Below are 14,657 nucleotides of genomic sequence, written 5' to 3'. Positions count from 1 at the left end.
ATAAATCCTGTGATGTCATAGGAATGGAATTTCAATAAAGTAGGTTTTAGTATACAGGATAGGGCTCAGGTATGACGTGGTTACATTCATAGGTTACTTCCTGGATTAAAATCAGTATGCCATAACAATCCCTACATTTATTACCACCCCAAAGGAGTCATTTATGGACGGATAATGTTCATTTCTTGGAAGGAGTGGTGACCTTTTTGACATGACACGTAATTATTTATTTTTGTGGTCATGATGATGATTAATTTCTTAGAAAGTATGGTTTACATGGTCCAAACTACTTATTGTTTTAAATAAATAAAAATCAGTAAGCATATAAAGACAACCCATGTTTGGTTTACATGGTTCAAACTACTTATTGTTTTAAATAAATAAAAATCAGTAAGCATATAAAGACAACCCATGTTTGGTTTACATGGTTCAAACTACTTATTGTTTTAAATAAATAAAAATCAGTAAGCATATAAAGACAACACATGTTTGGTTTACATGGTTCAAACTACTTATTGTTTTAAATAAATAAAAATCAGTAAGCATATAAAGACAACACATGTTTGTTGTCATAACAATTGGATTCAGTTGTACAGTATTATTTTAAACATTATTTAAAAATCAAGTCTCACCTAAAGCTCCGTTGGCGCCATTTGTCTCCACTGTAAACGTGCATGGCTTTCCAGCCACACCTCTTTCTAGCCCTGGGCCAAATGCACGGACATTCTTAATTTGTCCTTGGGCTTCTGGTGAAATGTGGACAGTAAAGGGGCTCTTAGGAATGTGTTCCTTGCCGTAGGTAATGTGGACGATGTAACGTCCAGGCTTGAATGGACTGTATGTACAAGTGAATGTACCATCACCGTTGTCGGTCACTTTCACAGGTTCGTCAATTCCACCTAGGCAAAGTATTGGTAACATGATTAAACATTGATACATGGAGATAATTAAAGTAATAAGTTGGGAAATGCGAGGCTTTTATCATTAATAATACTGTATATCCAATAAATAAGTTTAGTAATATTAGTACCAATATACCATCCATCAATACAACTGAGTGAATGCATTTCTAAAACGTTCATTTTACATTTAGTGGAGGAAATATTTTTTTCTCGGCGTGAATATGTAACTTGGATGTGCATCCAAACACTCTGTACAACATTCTATAACTTTGGGTTTTATACGGATAAAGTTAAAAACAAAATTAACAACACATCTACCACTTGTATAAGTAAAACCATTTAAATATGGATAAGGTAATCATGGAAGGGCGCGTTGTTGGCTCTGGTAAGGGCTAAGGTTCGATCACCAAGTTAGTACTAAATATGAGCAAACCATAACAAAAGAAAAAGACAGGTTATCTACCTTGTTGTGTCATACATAAATCAACATCACTACCAACTACTGTGCACAAAATAAGGTTAGTATTAAGAAAATCATTACAAACATTAAACAGAAAAATGTACAGATTATGTACAATAAATTTAACATCACTATGAGTTACTGCAGTAATCAATAGAGACATCAAATTCATTGGTTTTCAAAACACAGTACATCTTTATGGAAGTATTAGCAAACTCAAAGTTAGTACTGAAATAAACATATAAGTAGTAATAGCTAAACAAAATTTAAGGTAGGTTTAGATTCAGTTAGTAACATTTGGATGGGTTTATGAGCTGCTAACAAAAATAGGTGACAATATCAAATGAATTCTGGGAAAATTAACATTGAATTGCAATATTTAAATTAATATCATTAGTGCATAAAAAAAAAATATTTGAAATACCCATCAAGAGCCCTTTCAATTAGCTGCTATCAGTGTCATATTATACATTATTGTAAACAAATAAGAAACTTTGTTTATGTTATAGTGGAATACCAAATGCAATTTACATGACCGGCTCTATATACATATTCTGTATACAATCAATTCATTTTTCAATACAATTCTTCATTCAATATAGTTTGTCATATAGAAATAGATTATTATAGTTTAATAATGTTATCGACAAGAGTGCCCTCTAGGAGTAATGTTTATCAGACGCTGTTATCATCAGTAATTTCAAGTTGGCATTCTTTTCACAGGTGATTGGTGAAATGAGTAACACTTGTTTTGGGGAATTTTCTACTACCAAATATGGTAATAATTTCATATCCAGGATTTGAATTGGTAACATTGATACATTTTTGGACAAAGTTAGATGAGAAAGATGACATAAGATGAACGATAAGAATGAACAAATAGTAAAGAATGACATGACAACATGACAACATTACAACATCATCCTCCAACTACCCAAACATGAACTACAATAAACACACTTTTATTTCTCACTAGTCGCAAACCAACATTAATTATGCTAATAAATTATTTTTGAAACCATTTCCCATCATCCCAATACCACCACCAGAAATTTAAATTTTAGAAAAAAAATAAAATAAAATGAACCAACAAGAAAATTGATAAACTTTTTAAAAACAATATAATACTATCATTTATCTTTTCATTTTACATTCTTTTCCACTCTTTATTTCTCAATACATCTCATCAATATCTGTCTTTTCCTTTATATGATTTCTATTGCAGCCCTTATTGAGCACTAGTACTTAGGCCCTTAGTTCTCACCAGGTCCAATAATGTGCACTTTCAGATTAGCCTCTCCAGCTTTCTTTGTATCCACGTAGAATACACAGTTCTCCTTAGCACGTAATCCCTTTTGTTGTATGCCTCTACCGTAAGCAAACGCTTTCTGAGAATTGAATTCTGAAAAAACAAATAATTATAAATAATACATTAAAATCCAAGTAGTGAAGTGAAAAGTGAATCTGCTTGCTTAAATGGTTGAATAATGAATGAATTATGTGTATTTAATGTGAAATACCACGCCAATAAATATTCATAAAAACTGTCCAAATTCCACATTAAATTAATAAACCTTACCTGGAACAACTTTAACTTCGAAGGCACTTCCTGGAATGGGTGCACCAGAGAATGTGATCTCAATGATGTATGTTCCCATCATGGTAGGGGTGTATTGGCAGTAGTAAACACCCTTGCCCTTATCCTCAACAGTCAGCTTAGATGTGGTAGTGTCACCATTTGGATCTTTTACTGTTATGCTAACATCTCCAAGTCCAGCACCTAAGCAACCAATGAAGAAAATCAGTTACAGAATATACATAACTCAACTACTTCAGTGTACTGAGTATGTCTTCTCTGAAGTCACAGAAAATTATACCGGAGTAATACACCTTTTGTTGATGTACACATCTAGCTCATGTGCACTTTAAAAAACCAGTACATCTTTTGAGACGAGTAGGGGGGGGGGGGGGTTACCTCGGTGTACTAGTACACACACAGTCACTGTCACACACGGACACTTATAAAAACTCATCAAGAGGGCCCCTTGATTGTCAGCATACGCTGTTTCGGGTCACCCTCTATAAATAAGGTGAAATTAAAATAAATACAAACTAATTTACCAGCAGTGAATACTTCAAAATGAGTGGATTTGTCAAGCATGACACCGGTGGGTTGTAGGCCTGGGCCTTCTGCTGAGCATTTGCTGGGATCTGTGAGTAATTCACCAACTTCTACTGTGAATGGAGCCTTTGGAATGACTGCATTGTTGAAAGATACGTTTACCTGTTGACCAATTTCAGAAAAATGTTTACACAATTTTCACAGCTTAAAGGCCAATTTACACAGACGAGCGGTAACGGTAAGCGTACAAAAACTGCATAGTATAGAATCTGTATATCATAAGCCGCCCGTCCGCTCCGCGTTGTTTGTAAATGGTCATAAGGAATAACATAGATTCTATATTTTTATCACTATTACCACTTGTCTGTGTAAATTGGCCTTAAATTTAACATCATACCACATGCTTGCTGTACCTATTTTCCTGTCAAATATATCTTTGTAAAATGAATTTACTTACCGTATGTACTCCGACTAATTTAGGGGTATACTCTACAGTGTAGGTCTTATTCTTATCCTTGTTAAATTTAATCTCACTAGGTACTTCTTGACCGTTTGGGCCAACGATCTTCACGGTGACGTTTCCACTACCGGCTGCATATGTCTCAACAGTGAAGTGGGTGGGTCTTGTGATGGCGTTACCCTCTTTCTCAATACCTGGTCCATAGGCACGTACCTGAAAGATAAAACAAGGTGTATCAGAGTCTGGTAAAAAAAATGAAGTAATCTAAATTTACAAGTTACAATAGGTTTAGTGTACAAGTTTACAAAATAAAGTCCCTTTCACATTAACACCACCAATACATGAAGATTTGTTGAAAACAAGTCGAAACGTCACTCACGTACGTATTCATGAATTATTTAATGTAAAGAACTATGTACAGATACCACCAATACAGTTTGTACTTACTTTCTTTGAGTTTGATCTTGGCCTCAATGGAGCGCCTGGCTTCAACTTGGCTTTTGGAAACTCTGACAAATATGTCATCATACTGAGGTCGTCGACCCTTGGGTTGACCATGTCTTCTGGCGCCAACAACTGCAAGAAAACAAAGTTTTATTCTGAATAAAATTGCATAACTGTGTAAATTTACTATGTTTGAAAGCACTACAGCGAGATGACCAGCTCCTTTCCAACAGACTCTAGTCCAACTCTGTACTACTCTACAGATAGAGAAATTTATAATAGTAAACTAGATTAACTAGTAAAGAGATACTTGAATCAAAATTTAACTTAATCACACCAGGGAGATGATCACACATTATGAACTGCGCTACATATTGAAGTAGAAATTGATATGATTATGATTTTAATAATAATAATAATAAATTATTCAATTTTTAATCTATTTGAATTTGAATATTTAATCATTGTTAAAAGTTACTTTTTACAAATTTTCATTTTTTTAACTTTTTAAAACCAATTGAAATATCACCCATACTTTTGTAGGTCAACACAAAACAATGAAATAAACAGGAGGACCAAATGGTCTATAAATGGAATCAAAGGTATTTGTGGTAGGTATCCCAAACTACATTTACTTTTTGCTAAATGTTTACAATACATTATATTATATTTGGTGAACCAGGAAACACCCTTTTTGCAACTCAACCCCACAGGGAAGAAAAATGCCAGGAATGCACGATATAAATTATGCCAACAACAGCTGACTACACTGTCTGTCTAGCAACCAAAATGGCTGATCCTTTTTTACAATGTCAATGCGTGGATCATCATCATCGGAGTAGGAGTCTTGTTTGATTTAACTGAGGGTACTTTTTACAATACAACTTCTAGGGTACTTTTTACAATGAGATTTCTATGGTACTTTTTACAATGAGATTTCTAGGGTACTTTTTTCAGTAAGATTTCTATGGTACTTTTTCACCCAATAAGAATGAACAAAAAACTTGGTAGACATAACATTGCCTAAAGGCTATGACCTTGACTACCATATATGGTAGTACTTCACCTTCTCCTTTTGTATGTAAAGTTGACATAACCCACGATACCCAATATCGGTGGAAGATGCATTTAATTTACATCATATCAATCTTTCTAAAGCATTTAAAGGATGCATTTAATTTACATCATATCAATCTTTCTAAAGCATTTAAAGAGAAAGGGTTTTAGTCAGAGATTTTTTTTTCGAAAAATGGCCAATTAAATATTATTATTAAATATTGATTTTAAAAAACAAAGTTTTAAAAAAAAAATGTTCAAATTTTATCATCTAACCAAATGAAAAAAATTCTAAATATAAATATATATAGTTGTTAATTTTAAAAGGATAAAACTATACTATACAATTCATTCAAACGACAAAAAATTGCCACACCTATAATAAATTGTATGGTATTCAGTAATAAATTCCTTTCTTATCCATTGAACTTTTTTTCAGAAAGTTTCTACTGCCCTCTAGAGTTTTACAAAGCACTGGTTGGATAAAGTTGACGGTCTAGACACAGTAATCTACCTTTACCACTAGATAACGTTTGATTAAGGATTAATTATTGTGAACTTACTTCTCTAACTACACTTCTATATCTCTTTAACTTTAAAAGATAAGCAACAACCATTATTCAAAACTAAATCTAGCATATGTATTGATGGCGTTGAAAAAACTAAAAATTAAAAGTGTGATTTTAAAAAGCAACTAAAATATGTCACACCTAAAATTATAAAGAAAATGATAACCATTATTAGATCAAGTTTAATGGAGTTGTCAACCGACTTACATACGTACTTAATAGAATAGAGACAAACAAATGATGAATTTATAGTAATTCTTAACCAATATTACCATCCTATTGTTTGTTACAATTCTATTGTAGTACAATATAAAACCAATGATTAATCTGAATTTCTATACAAAAATAAGGGATAACCCAGGATATATCATTGCGGTTAAACTACAATGAATAAGGGATAACCCAGGATATATCATTGCGGTTAAACTACAATGAATCATACAATTTATACGGCAATGTTAAAAAAATTGTCCGCCGAATGTTTTACTAAGTTGTCATTAGTGGATCATGGCATTATTATGCGATTAATATTTTAACATTATTTATGTCATGATCAGGAATTCCTAGGAATTTGAATCTGTTTAATTTCATGAAGCATCCTTCACATTGTCAATTACCATTATCACTGCCATACATCATTTCTCATACACATTATATGTATTATTGTGACCTCTAACAATATTCTAGGCCGTGATACTACTAAAATGCATTGTATGTCGTATCATAGGACATTAATAACATTAATTATGATTAATGATAGATTAATTAACAACATTACTTCAATGATACATCAATATAAGTTCTTATTTAAATCCCTTTAATGATGTATTGTATGTTACACATTAATTAGCTTTTATCCTAACTCTAAAATAACTAATGTATCACATTCTTTGAAAACTATACAGGTTTAACATTAATGAGTTCACATTTATTAATCAATCACATTCAAACCAACAAATGATGATGCCATGTTTATGATGTTGATATCTATAGTTTCACAATTCTATTTTTAGTGACTACCCTGACCCTAACCCTAACCCTGTAGTCCAAACCAAAGAAGCAAACCTAGATTCCAACAAGATCTATAACTCCAACAAAATGTTAATTTGGCAAAAACATGAAATATTAGAAAACGATGAGATCCACCATATGGTGCAGACAGTATCAATTTGACTTGTAACCTTGACAACCAAACAACAAATGTCATTTTGGTTTGGCCCAAATAACTGCTCAAATTAATTTCAGATTCAAAATTCCATGTATAGTCATAGTAACTCATGTGTTAATGCGTTTGATTAATTCATGTGGAAGTATGGCTTTTAGCTCCCACCTGATTGTTTCCAAATTGTTCAATTGATCCGTTCCTCGTGTCCTTGACGATGACACGTCCTACGACCCACTAATGTTTTAAAGTTTATCTTGAAAAATATTAAATAAGATTAGTAGTTAATGTTTTAATTATGTTATTCAGGTACATTACACTATAAGGTGCCTGGTAATTTATATGTATTTTACTTTTTTAGAAATTCCTTAAATTCTGTAAAAATGACAAGTCTTACGACCCACTAAGTTTATCTTGAAAAATACTAAATAACAACTCATGTTTAGTAGTTAATGTTTTAATTATGTTACTCAGGTACATTACACTATATATGCCCAGTAATTTATGTATGTACTTTTAGAAATTCCTTAAATTCTGTAAAAATATTGAAGCATACAAAAATATTTGAAAGAATCTGGAATCATTTTCTTCGCATTATGTTTGCTCTTAATAACTTTCCAAGGATTTCTTTTGATAGACTTCCTTATAAGGTCATGATTATTTATGAATTAAATTCTTGGCTGGTTTGTGGTTTTCTTTCAACTTCCATACAATATTTCATTATTTCACTCCAAAACAAATAGGAAAGTGTTTACATAAAGCATTAAATATTTTCTTTATTGCTTGTCTGGACTGACGTCACATTTTATCCATTATTTCCACAAAACAAGGTTAATAACTTATCACACCCTATGGCATAGCAATAAGGAAATACAGCCTGTACTAGGATAACCTGTTGGTGGTAAAGGTGATGTCTTATAGTTTGTCTTATTACTTTCTGGTACAGTAGTAATGTTTTTAAAAATCTTATGGATTGTTATTATTAGATTATTATCTGGTTCTGAATGTCAAACATTTTGTATACAAAGGCCGACTTTACAAAATTCATTTAAAGGACTAAAAAACATTGAATTTCATTCATAAACTTGTTTTTATTGGCCATTATAAGTAGTTAGTTCCTGGTAGGATTTTGGTTTTAAACATCAATTGTATTGTAGAGTCTATTGCCCCTTCTTGTATTTATCGTAGGATTAAAAAAAAGTTAAGAGCTCTCAATTTAGAGCTAAAAGTCTAAAGAGGACATTTTAACAGAATAGAATCGTGCATTAGTACACTGCAGCACAGTGATATACGGCTTACTTCATTAAAAGGGAGGATTTACACAACACAGAATAATACCATTATGTTGGCATAATGCAAGCGTCACAAACTGATTATTTGGTTGAAAAAATGGGTCAAAATCAGTTATACAGATAATGCCAGTCAAAGCCACATAAAACGTTGACGTCATATCTATCATTTTATCAATGACTGTAATTGTAATTCAACGTATTGAGTAATGTGTTGCCTAGTTTATCAGTTTAAAATCATACTACAAACCTTATATACAAAGGAATCTACAATTTAAATCCAAATTATATGTTTGAAGCAAATGCATTATGGAACTTTTTGCAGTGAGAGAAGGTACTTTAGACTAAATGGATTCCCTATGACAGACATAGCCTAGCTTGCCAAAAATCTAGTATATTAAAATATGTATAGTTTTTATAAGTTGCAACCCTGAACACAAATGTAGTTAATATTGGCTAAGTAAGTTTTAAGTACATTTATAATCATAACATCCTTCAATGGCCAGATTTACTAAATGAGTCTTTGATCTTAAGAACCTTCTAAGATATACTTTGCCCTATTATTCAAATTACAGCTCACAATACTACACTGGTACATTCAACCAATCAGAATCATTACATAGACTTACCTGTGGTACATTCAACCAATCATCAGCAAGTTGCATGGCTTCTTTGGCATTGGCAAGTTTGTTTTCAGGTGACCAGTCCTCCCAGTCAGGACACAGACCTATTAATGAAAACATGTGTTTTTAAAAATAGTATACAAAATCACAAGATTCATATTACAACATTTATATACAATATCCAAAGTCTTATTTATTTTTTACAAGTCAATCGTTAAAAATGTCGATCGAGTAATAAGTTCACAAAAAACGCCTGAAATTAGGTCATGTTACCTCTCAAGGAAAACGTAAAGCTTTATCTACACTATTAAACTAGTTTTACACAAAAAAAATGTGATGTGTCCAAAATATGGTAGTGCTATGACATCATTATGTCCATATATGGGCACATCACATTTTTTTGTCACAAAAAGTTTGATAGTGTAGACAGAGCTTAACAGTAAACCAGTATAGTACGGCCAGACAATGAGTCAGAGTTTCCCCCATCCTTCTTAAACAGGCTAAACTATGCATTAACACATTTTTCTTTCATCCAGGGTAATAGTAATGCATTAAAGCTTACCTGGAGCACATGCATCAACCAATGCACCGACAGCACGGCCATCATTCCAATCTTTGTTGAAATTCTTGATTGGTAAATCTGGTACTTTACTCTGAATCCATCCAAGGAGTTTTTCTTTTGGCGTTTCCTTTCGTTTCTTTGTTCCGTCATCTTCTCCTTCATCTTCCTCATCCCACATTGGCATGCTGATTGAGTAATGTAGAATCAATGTCCATATTAGGCCTAGGATCAGTTTCAGACGTCCATCCACGATATCTGAACTATCTGTAGTAAACAATCAACAAATTTGATATTAATACAAGTGAATATTAACAATAAAATTCAAGTAATTAATAATAATAATGTACAATTTATATAACGCAAAATGCAGGCCAATTCTAAGCGCTGAACAATTGTAATTTATGAAGTGAATAGATGTCGGTATTAAAAAGGTGAGGAACGTAAGTAGCATGCAGGTTTAAGTAGCATGTTTAAACATGTGGATTATATCAATGAGTACACGCCGACATATTCCACTTGACATTAAAATAAATTAGAATACATTATCATGAATATAAATTGATATGCAATGAAATTTAATCTGTAATTTTTGTAAAACCATGGTAAAACAGAGTAACAAATAACTTTGTAAATGTGTGGTCCAAGTTAACAAAATGCAGGAAAGCTATTTAAGCTCCATGAATGCTATTGTCAGGGTATTGCAGTCTCAGCAAACTTATTTTGCTTACTTACTAAATTAAAAATAAAATGTTGATTAAAACCTTAAACAGTTTGAGTTAATAATAAATTCCACAGGAAATAATAATTTAAAGGATAAATTAAAAACAGCCTAAATTATCTAAACCATCTCAATCAATATTAAAAAAGGAAGCAGTTTATTAGTTACAGTACATCAGCAGCTTGATGGTAAACATCTTGTTGCTAACATTTTGACAGAGTCTCCATCCAACAAAGCATAGTTAACTTTACAGCAACAGAAAACATCTTTTCAATAAATCAACATTTTGACAAGCTTAACATATCTACTCATAATGTACATGTCCCTATGGGAATAGTTGCAGTACAGCACTGCATGTATATTTTATATACTTCCGATGAGTGTGGCTAAATGACTACCAGGTACTGTAGACATTTGAGGGAAAGTTAAAACAAGGGATAGACTGTGAATGACGGTGAAGGAAGTAGATCAGACGCGCTCTGACCCACATTTTGCTAGATCTTAAATGATAACTAATCAAAAGGGGATGATGGTACTAGTTATTCATAGCTCGTATGAAATCAGTATATAACATCACAGGCAATTTGGAACTAAACTGCGAAAATTACACTGGTAAAAATACATATCAATTAAACCATGTTGTCTTCATTTATTACTATATGTAATAAAATGTCCTATTAATTAAATCTGTTTTGACTTGCAATGCACTGGACCCACTATACAGTACACTTAATTAAATGTTAACGTCCAATGAACCCACTCTATACACAAGTAAATTTTGATGCAATGACTACACTATATATACATGTAAATGCTGACGTCCAGCGAACCCACTATATACACAAGTAAATGTTGACGTCCAACCCACTATACAAGTGAAAACAGCGCAGTGTACATTTAAATACACAGCATTTGGTTATATAGTAACAAATAAAAAATCAAAGATTACTACAAACTGTGGCAGGCAGTGATAATAACAAGGAAAATGATTATTAGGGTATTGACCAATTAAAGCCTAATTACCAGGCTGTTGATTTACTGTATGATTTATGCCTGTACATTTACTGGATAGCTCTTGTATACTTATTGTGGAAAATGACCTAATTACTTTAAGGTGAGGTAAAGGTAGTTTAATGATATTTAACTATCATTATACAGTATAAACAGGAAACTGTAATGTATACTGTATGTATACATCATTACATTTTTAATTTCATACAGTAAATATATCATCTTTCTTTATAATACCGGTAGTACTGTACTTAACATTAAGTTCTGTACTTTAGTACCACAGACAATTCTCAACAACATAAGCTGACCTGATACTAATGCTTTAAAAAAAACAAAGAAGCTACTCATAAGCTCAGTTGGTAAAACTGTAAGTATTGTTACCATGGTTACACCATGTGACATCACTAACCTGGACGCGTCTTGAGTCACATCCCTGGATATTTATTCCAGTTTGAAAACCATGATGGTGGACATTGGGTGGGCGTTGACAAACCTAACAGGGAGCCTTTTGTACAATTTGTTAATGTTATTGATCATCTTCAATGAAGGAGGGAGAGGGGTGGGTGGAAGGGTAAAGTGATTAAACTGATAATAACTGATGCAATGATTATAGTGACTGAAATTAATTAACTCCTAAGTTTTCAAAAAATTCAATGGTTTATTGATGTATATACCGGACCTTCAGTTCTTATCTGAAAAGTCTTGTTTTGTACTACTACCATAGGGGAGGGGGGGAGAGTCCGTATTAAAGTGATTGAACTGATAGTGTCATTACCTGATGCAATGATTAATTAACTGAACTCCTACTCTCTTTTCAAAAGATGCAATGGTTTATTTATGTATTCACCGGACCTTTAGTTTAAGTTCTTATCGGACACGTCTTAGCACCAAAAGTATAGAATAGGATAGCCTTCAACATGTGCAATGATTATTATGGCTGTATTAACTTGTACAGTACTAATAGCACAATATGACAAAACCATTTAAGAGTGAATAAACTTGATATTAGAACACTAATCAGCTAATTCTATGATTCACAAAGAATGACTGACAGGGGATTGAACCCCTCCCCTCCGGACATCAAAATAAACGACACGTATCAATCACTTTAAACCACATCCTTATTACTGTAATTCTACAAGTTTTACATTCTTTCCGAGTAAGGTTCACGGTATGCGCGACAATCTTCGATCTTTGCCATTAAAACTCATTTAAAGTCTTTGATATCATAATGATAAAGATAATAATTCTATGAAATATAGTTCACATAAAATAATGTAGCATAAGTTCTATAACAATTATAAAGCTCTGTCTACAATATCAAACTTTATGTGACAAAAAATGATGATGTCATATCACTACCATATATTAGCACATCACATTTTTTTGTCACATAATGTTTGATATTGTAGACAGAGCTTGAGGTATGCTTGCATGATTTAATTCAAGTTTGAATTTTCAACACATTCAAAACCAAGGGCGCGTTTATACAACACGCTATTACACGCATATTCTACACGCCTACGAGAAGTGTGTTGTATAACAACAAAGAGATTCCGTGTAATGAGATTTTAATTGCAAAAAAGGCTACTTGGCTGAATCCTAAAATTTGGTGGATTCCCGGTCGCCGTTACCGTGTTGGAAGTGTCCTCAGGGTATATTTTGACCTCTCGTTAAAACAGGTCGTAATATCAATCATGTCATGCGACGTCTAACAAGATTGGGCCCATTTATTGCTGCTTCGCTGCCAGCAATCATCCTCCTACCACGTCTTACGCCTAGCCTGGTAGGGCCAACTCGTAGTGGTAGTAGGCCTCTATATAGACTATCGTTTCCCACTCCAAACAGAATAAAAAATAACATCGCAAAAATGGCATCTTCTTCCATAGTGTATAGATGAAACAATGAAACCCTTAAAATAACTTTTATTAATTTAAATGAACCGAGAACAAAATAAACAACAATGCAAACGTGAACGAATACAATAATGAAAATGGTAAAAACCGCGCGAATCATCGGACAGCGAGGAGGAGGCGACGATGATTTGTTGACAACAACCCAGCCAACAATTCAATTCAAGCGATCAACGATTTGACCTTTTATCCTAGCATGCACTGCGTGTTGATGAAACTTCCGGTACAACACGGTATCGCGATTTCTAGTATAACAGCAAACGTTAAGGTGGGTTGACCTCGGTCCGAACAACACGCTAAAAATTTAAGCCGTGTTCAAATTTAGGGTGTTGTATAAACACGACCTAAGATTTAAAATGTCCAATTACTTTAACAAGGGGTTAAATAGCTTTGTCCTTGGGGATTAATTATGCAATACTGCAATGCAAACAGCACTGTAGAATTCTCAGGTAAACAAGTTTGCATTCTCAATTGTAAGCATAAACTTTGCCAGGACTTAACCCTGTAATCCCATATTGAATACAAACACTGAGAAAGGATCCCAGTTTTGTTCTTGTATACAATAGTCTTAGTTGTGATTGAAACTGACTCAACTACCCTGGACGCAGTCTGCTATTCTTAAGTAAACAATGTCATTTAAGGGCGCGTTTATACAACACGCTATTACACGCATATTCTACACGCCTACGAGAAGTGTGTTGTATAACAACAAAGAGATTCCGTGTAATGAGATTTTAATTGCAAAAAAGGCTACTTGGCTGAATCCTAAAATTTGGTGGATTCCCGGTCGCCGTTACCGTGTTGGAAGTGTCCTCAGGGTATATTTTGACCTCTCGTTAAAACAGGTCGTAATATCAATCATGTCATGCGACGTCTAACAAGATTGGGCCCATTTATTGCTGCTTCGCTGCCAGCAATCATCCTCCTACCACGTCTTACGCCTAGCCTGGTAGGGCCAACTCGTAGTGGTAGTAGGCCTCTATAGACTATCGTTTCCCACTCCAAACAGAATAAAAAATAACATCGCAAAAATGGCATCTTCTTCCATAGTGTATAGATGAAACAATGAAACCCTTAAAATAACTTTTATTAATTTAAATGAACCGAGAACAAAATAAACAACAATGCAAACGTGAACGAATACAATAATGAAAATGGTAAAAACCGCGCGAATACATCGGACAGCGAGGAGGCGACGATGATTTGTTGACAACAACCCAGCCAACAATTCAATTCAAGCGATCAACAATTTGACCTTTTATCCTAGCATGCACTGCGTGTTGATGAAACTTCCGGTACAACACGGTATCGTGATTTCTAGTATAACAGCAAACGTTAAGGTGGGTTGACCTCGGTCCGAACAACA

General features: G+C 33.3%; 1 protein-coding gene across 5 annotated transcripts in view; it reads right to left on the bottom strand.

The window, feature by feature from the left end:
• Positions 1-14,657, bottom strand: part of LOC140058618 (filamin-C-like) — a 48,658-nt gene that overhangs the window by 24,777 nt on the left and 9,224 nt on the right. For all 5 annotated transcript variants that reach the window (XM_072104303.1, XM_072104301.1, XM_072104304.1 and 2 more), the window contains exons 3-10: positions 9,650-9,913; positions 9,094-9,191; positions 4,392-4,520; positions 3,942-4,157; positions 3,484-3,646; positions 2,942-3,142; positions 2,627-2,764; positions 633-899 (exon numbers count right to left, since the gene is read on the bottom strand). In XM_072104303.1, coding sequence (XP_071960404.1) covers positions 633-899; positions 2,627-2,764; positions 2,942-3,142; positions 3,484-3,646; positions 3,942-4,157; positions 4,392-4,520; positions 9,094-9,191; positions 9,650-9,913 — 1,476 coding nt within the window. The remainder of the gene's footprint in view (positions 1-632; positions 900-2,626; positions 2,765-2,941; positions 3,143-3,483; positions 3,647-3,941; positions 4,158-4,391; positions 4,521-9,093; positions 9,192-9,649; positions 9,914-14,657) is intronic.

The sequence above is a fragment of the Antedon mediterranea genome, chromosome 9, assembly GCF_964355755.1.
Source record: "Antedon mediterranea chromosome 9, ecAntMedi1.1, whole genome shotgun sequence".
Lineage (NCBI taxonomy): Eukaryota > Metazoa > Echinodermata > Crinoidea > Comatulida > Antedonidae > Antedon > Antedon mediterranea.
Note: the sequence above shows the minus strand (reverse complement) of the source record. Positions and strands in the feature narration are given on the sequence as shown.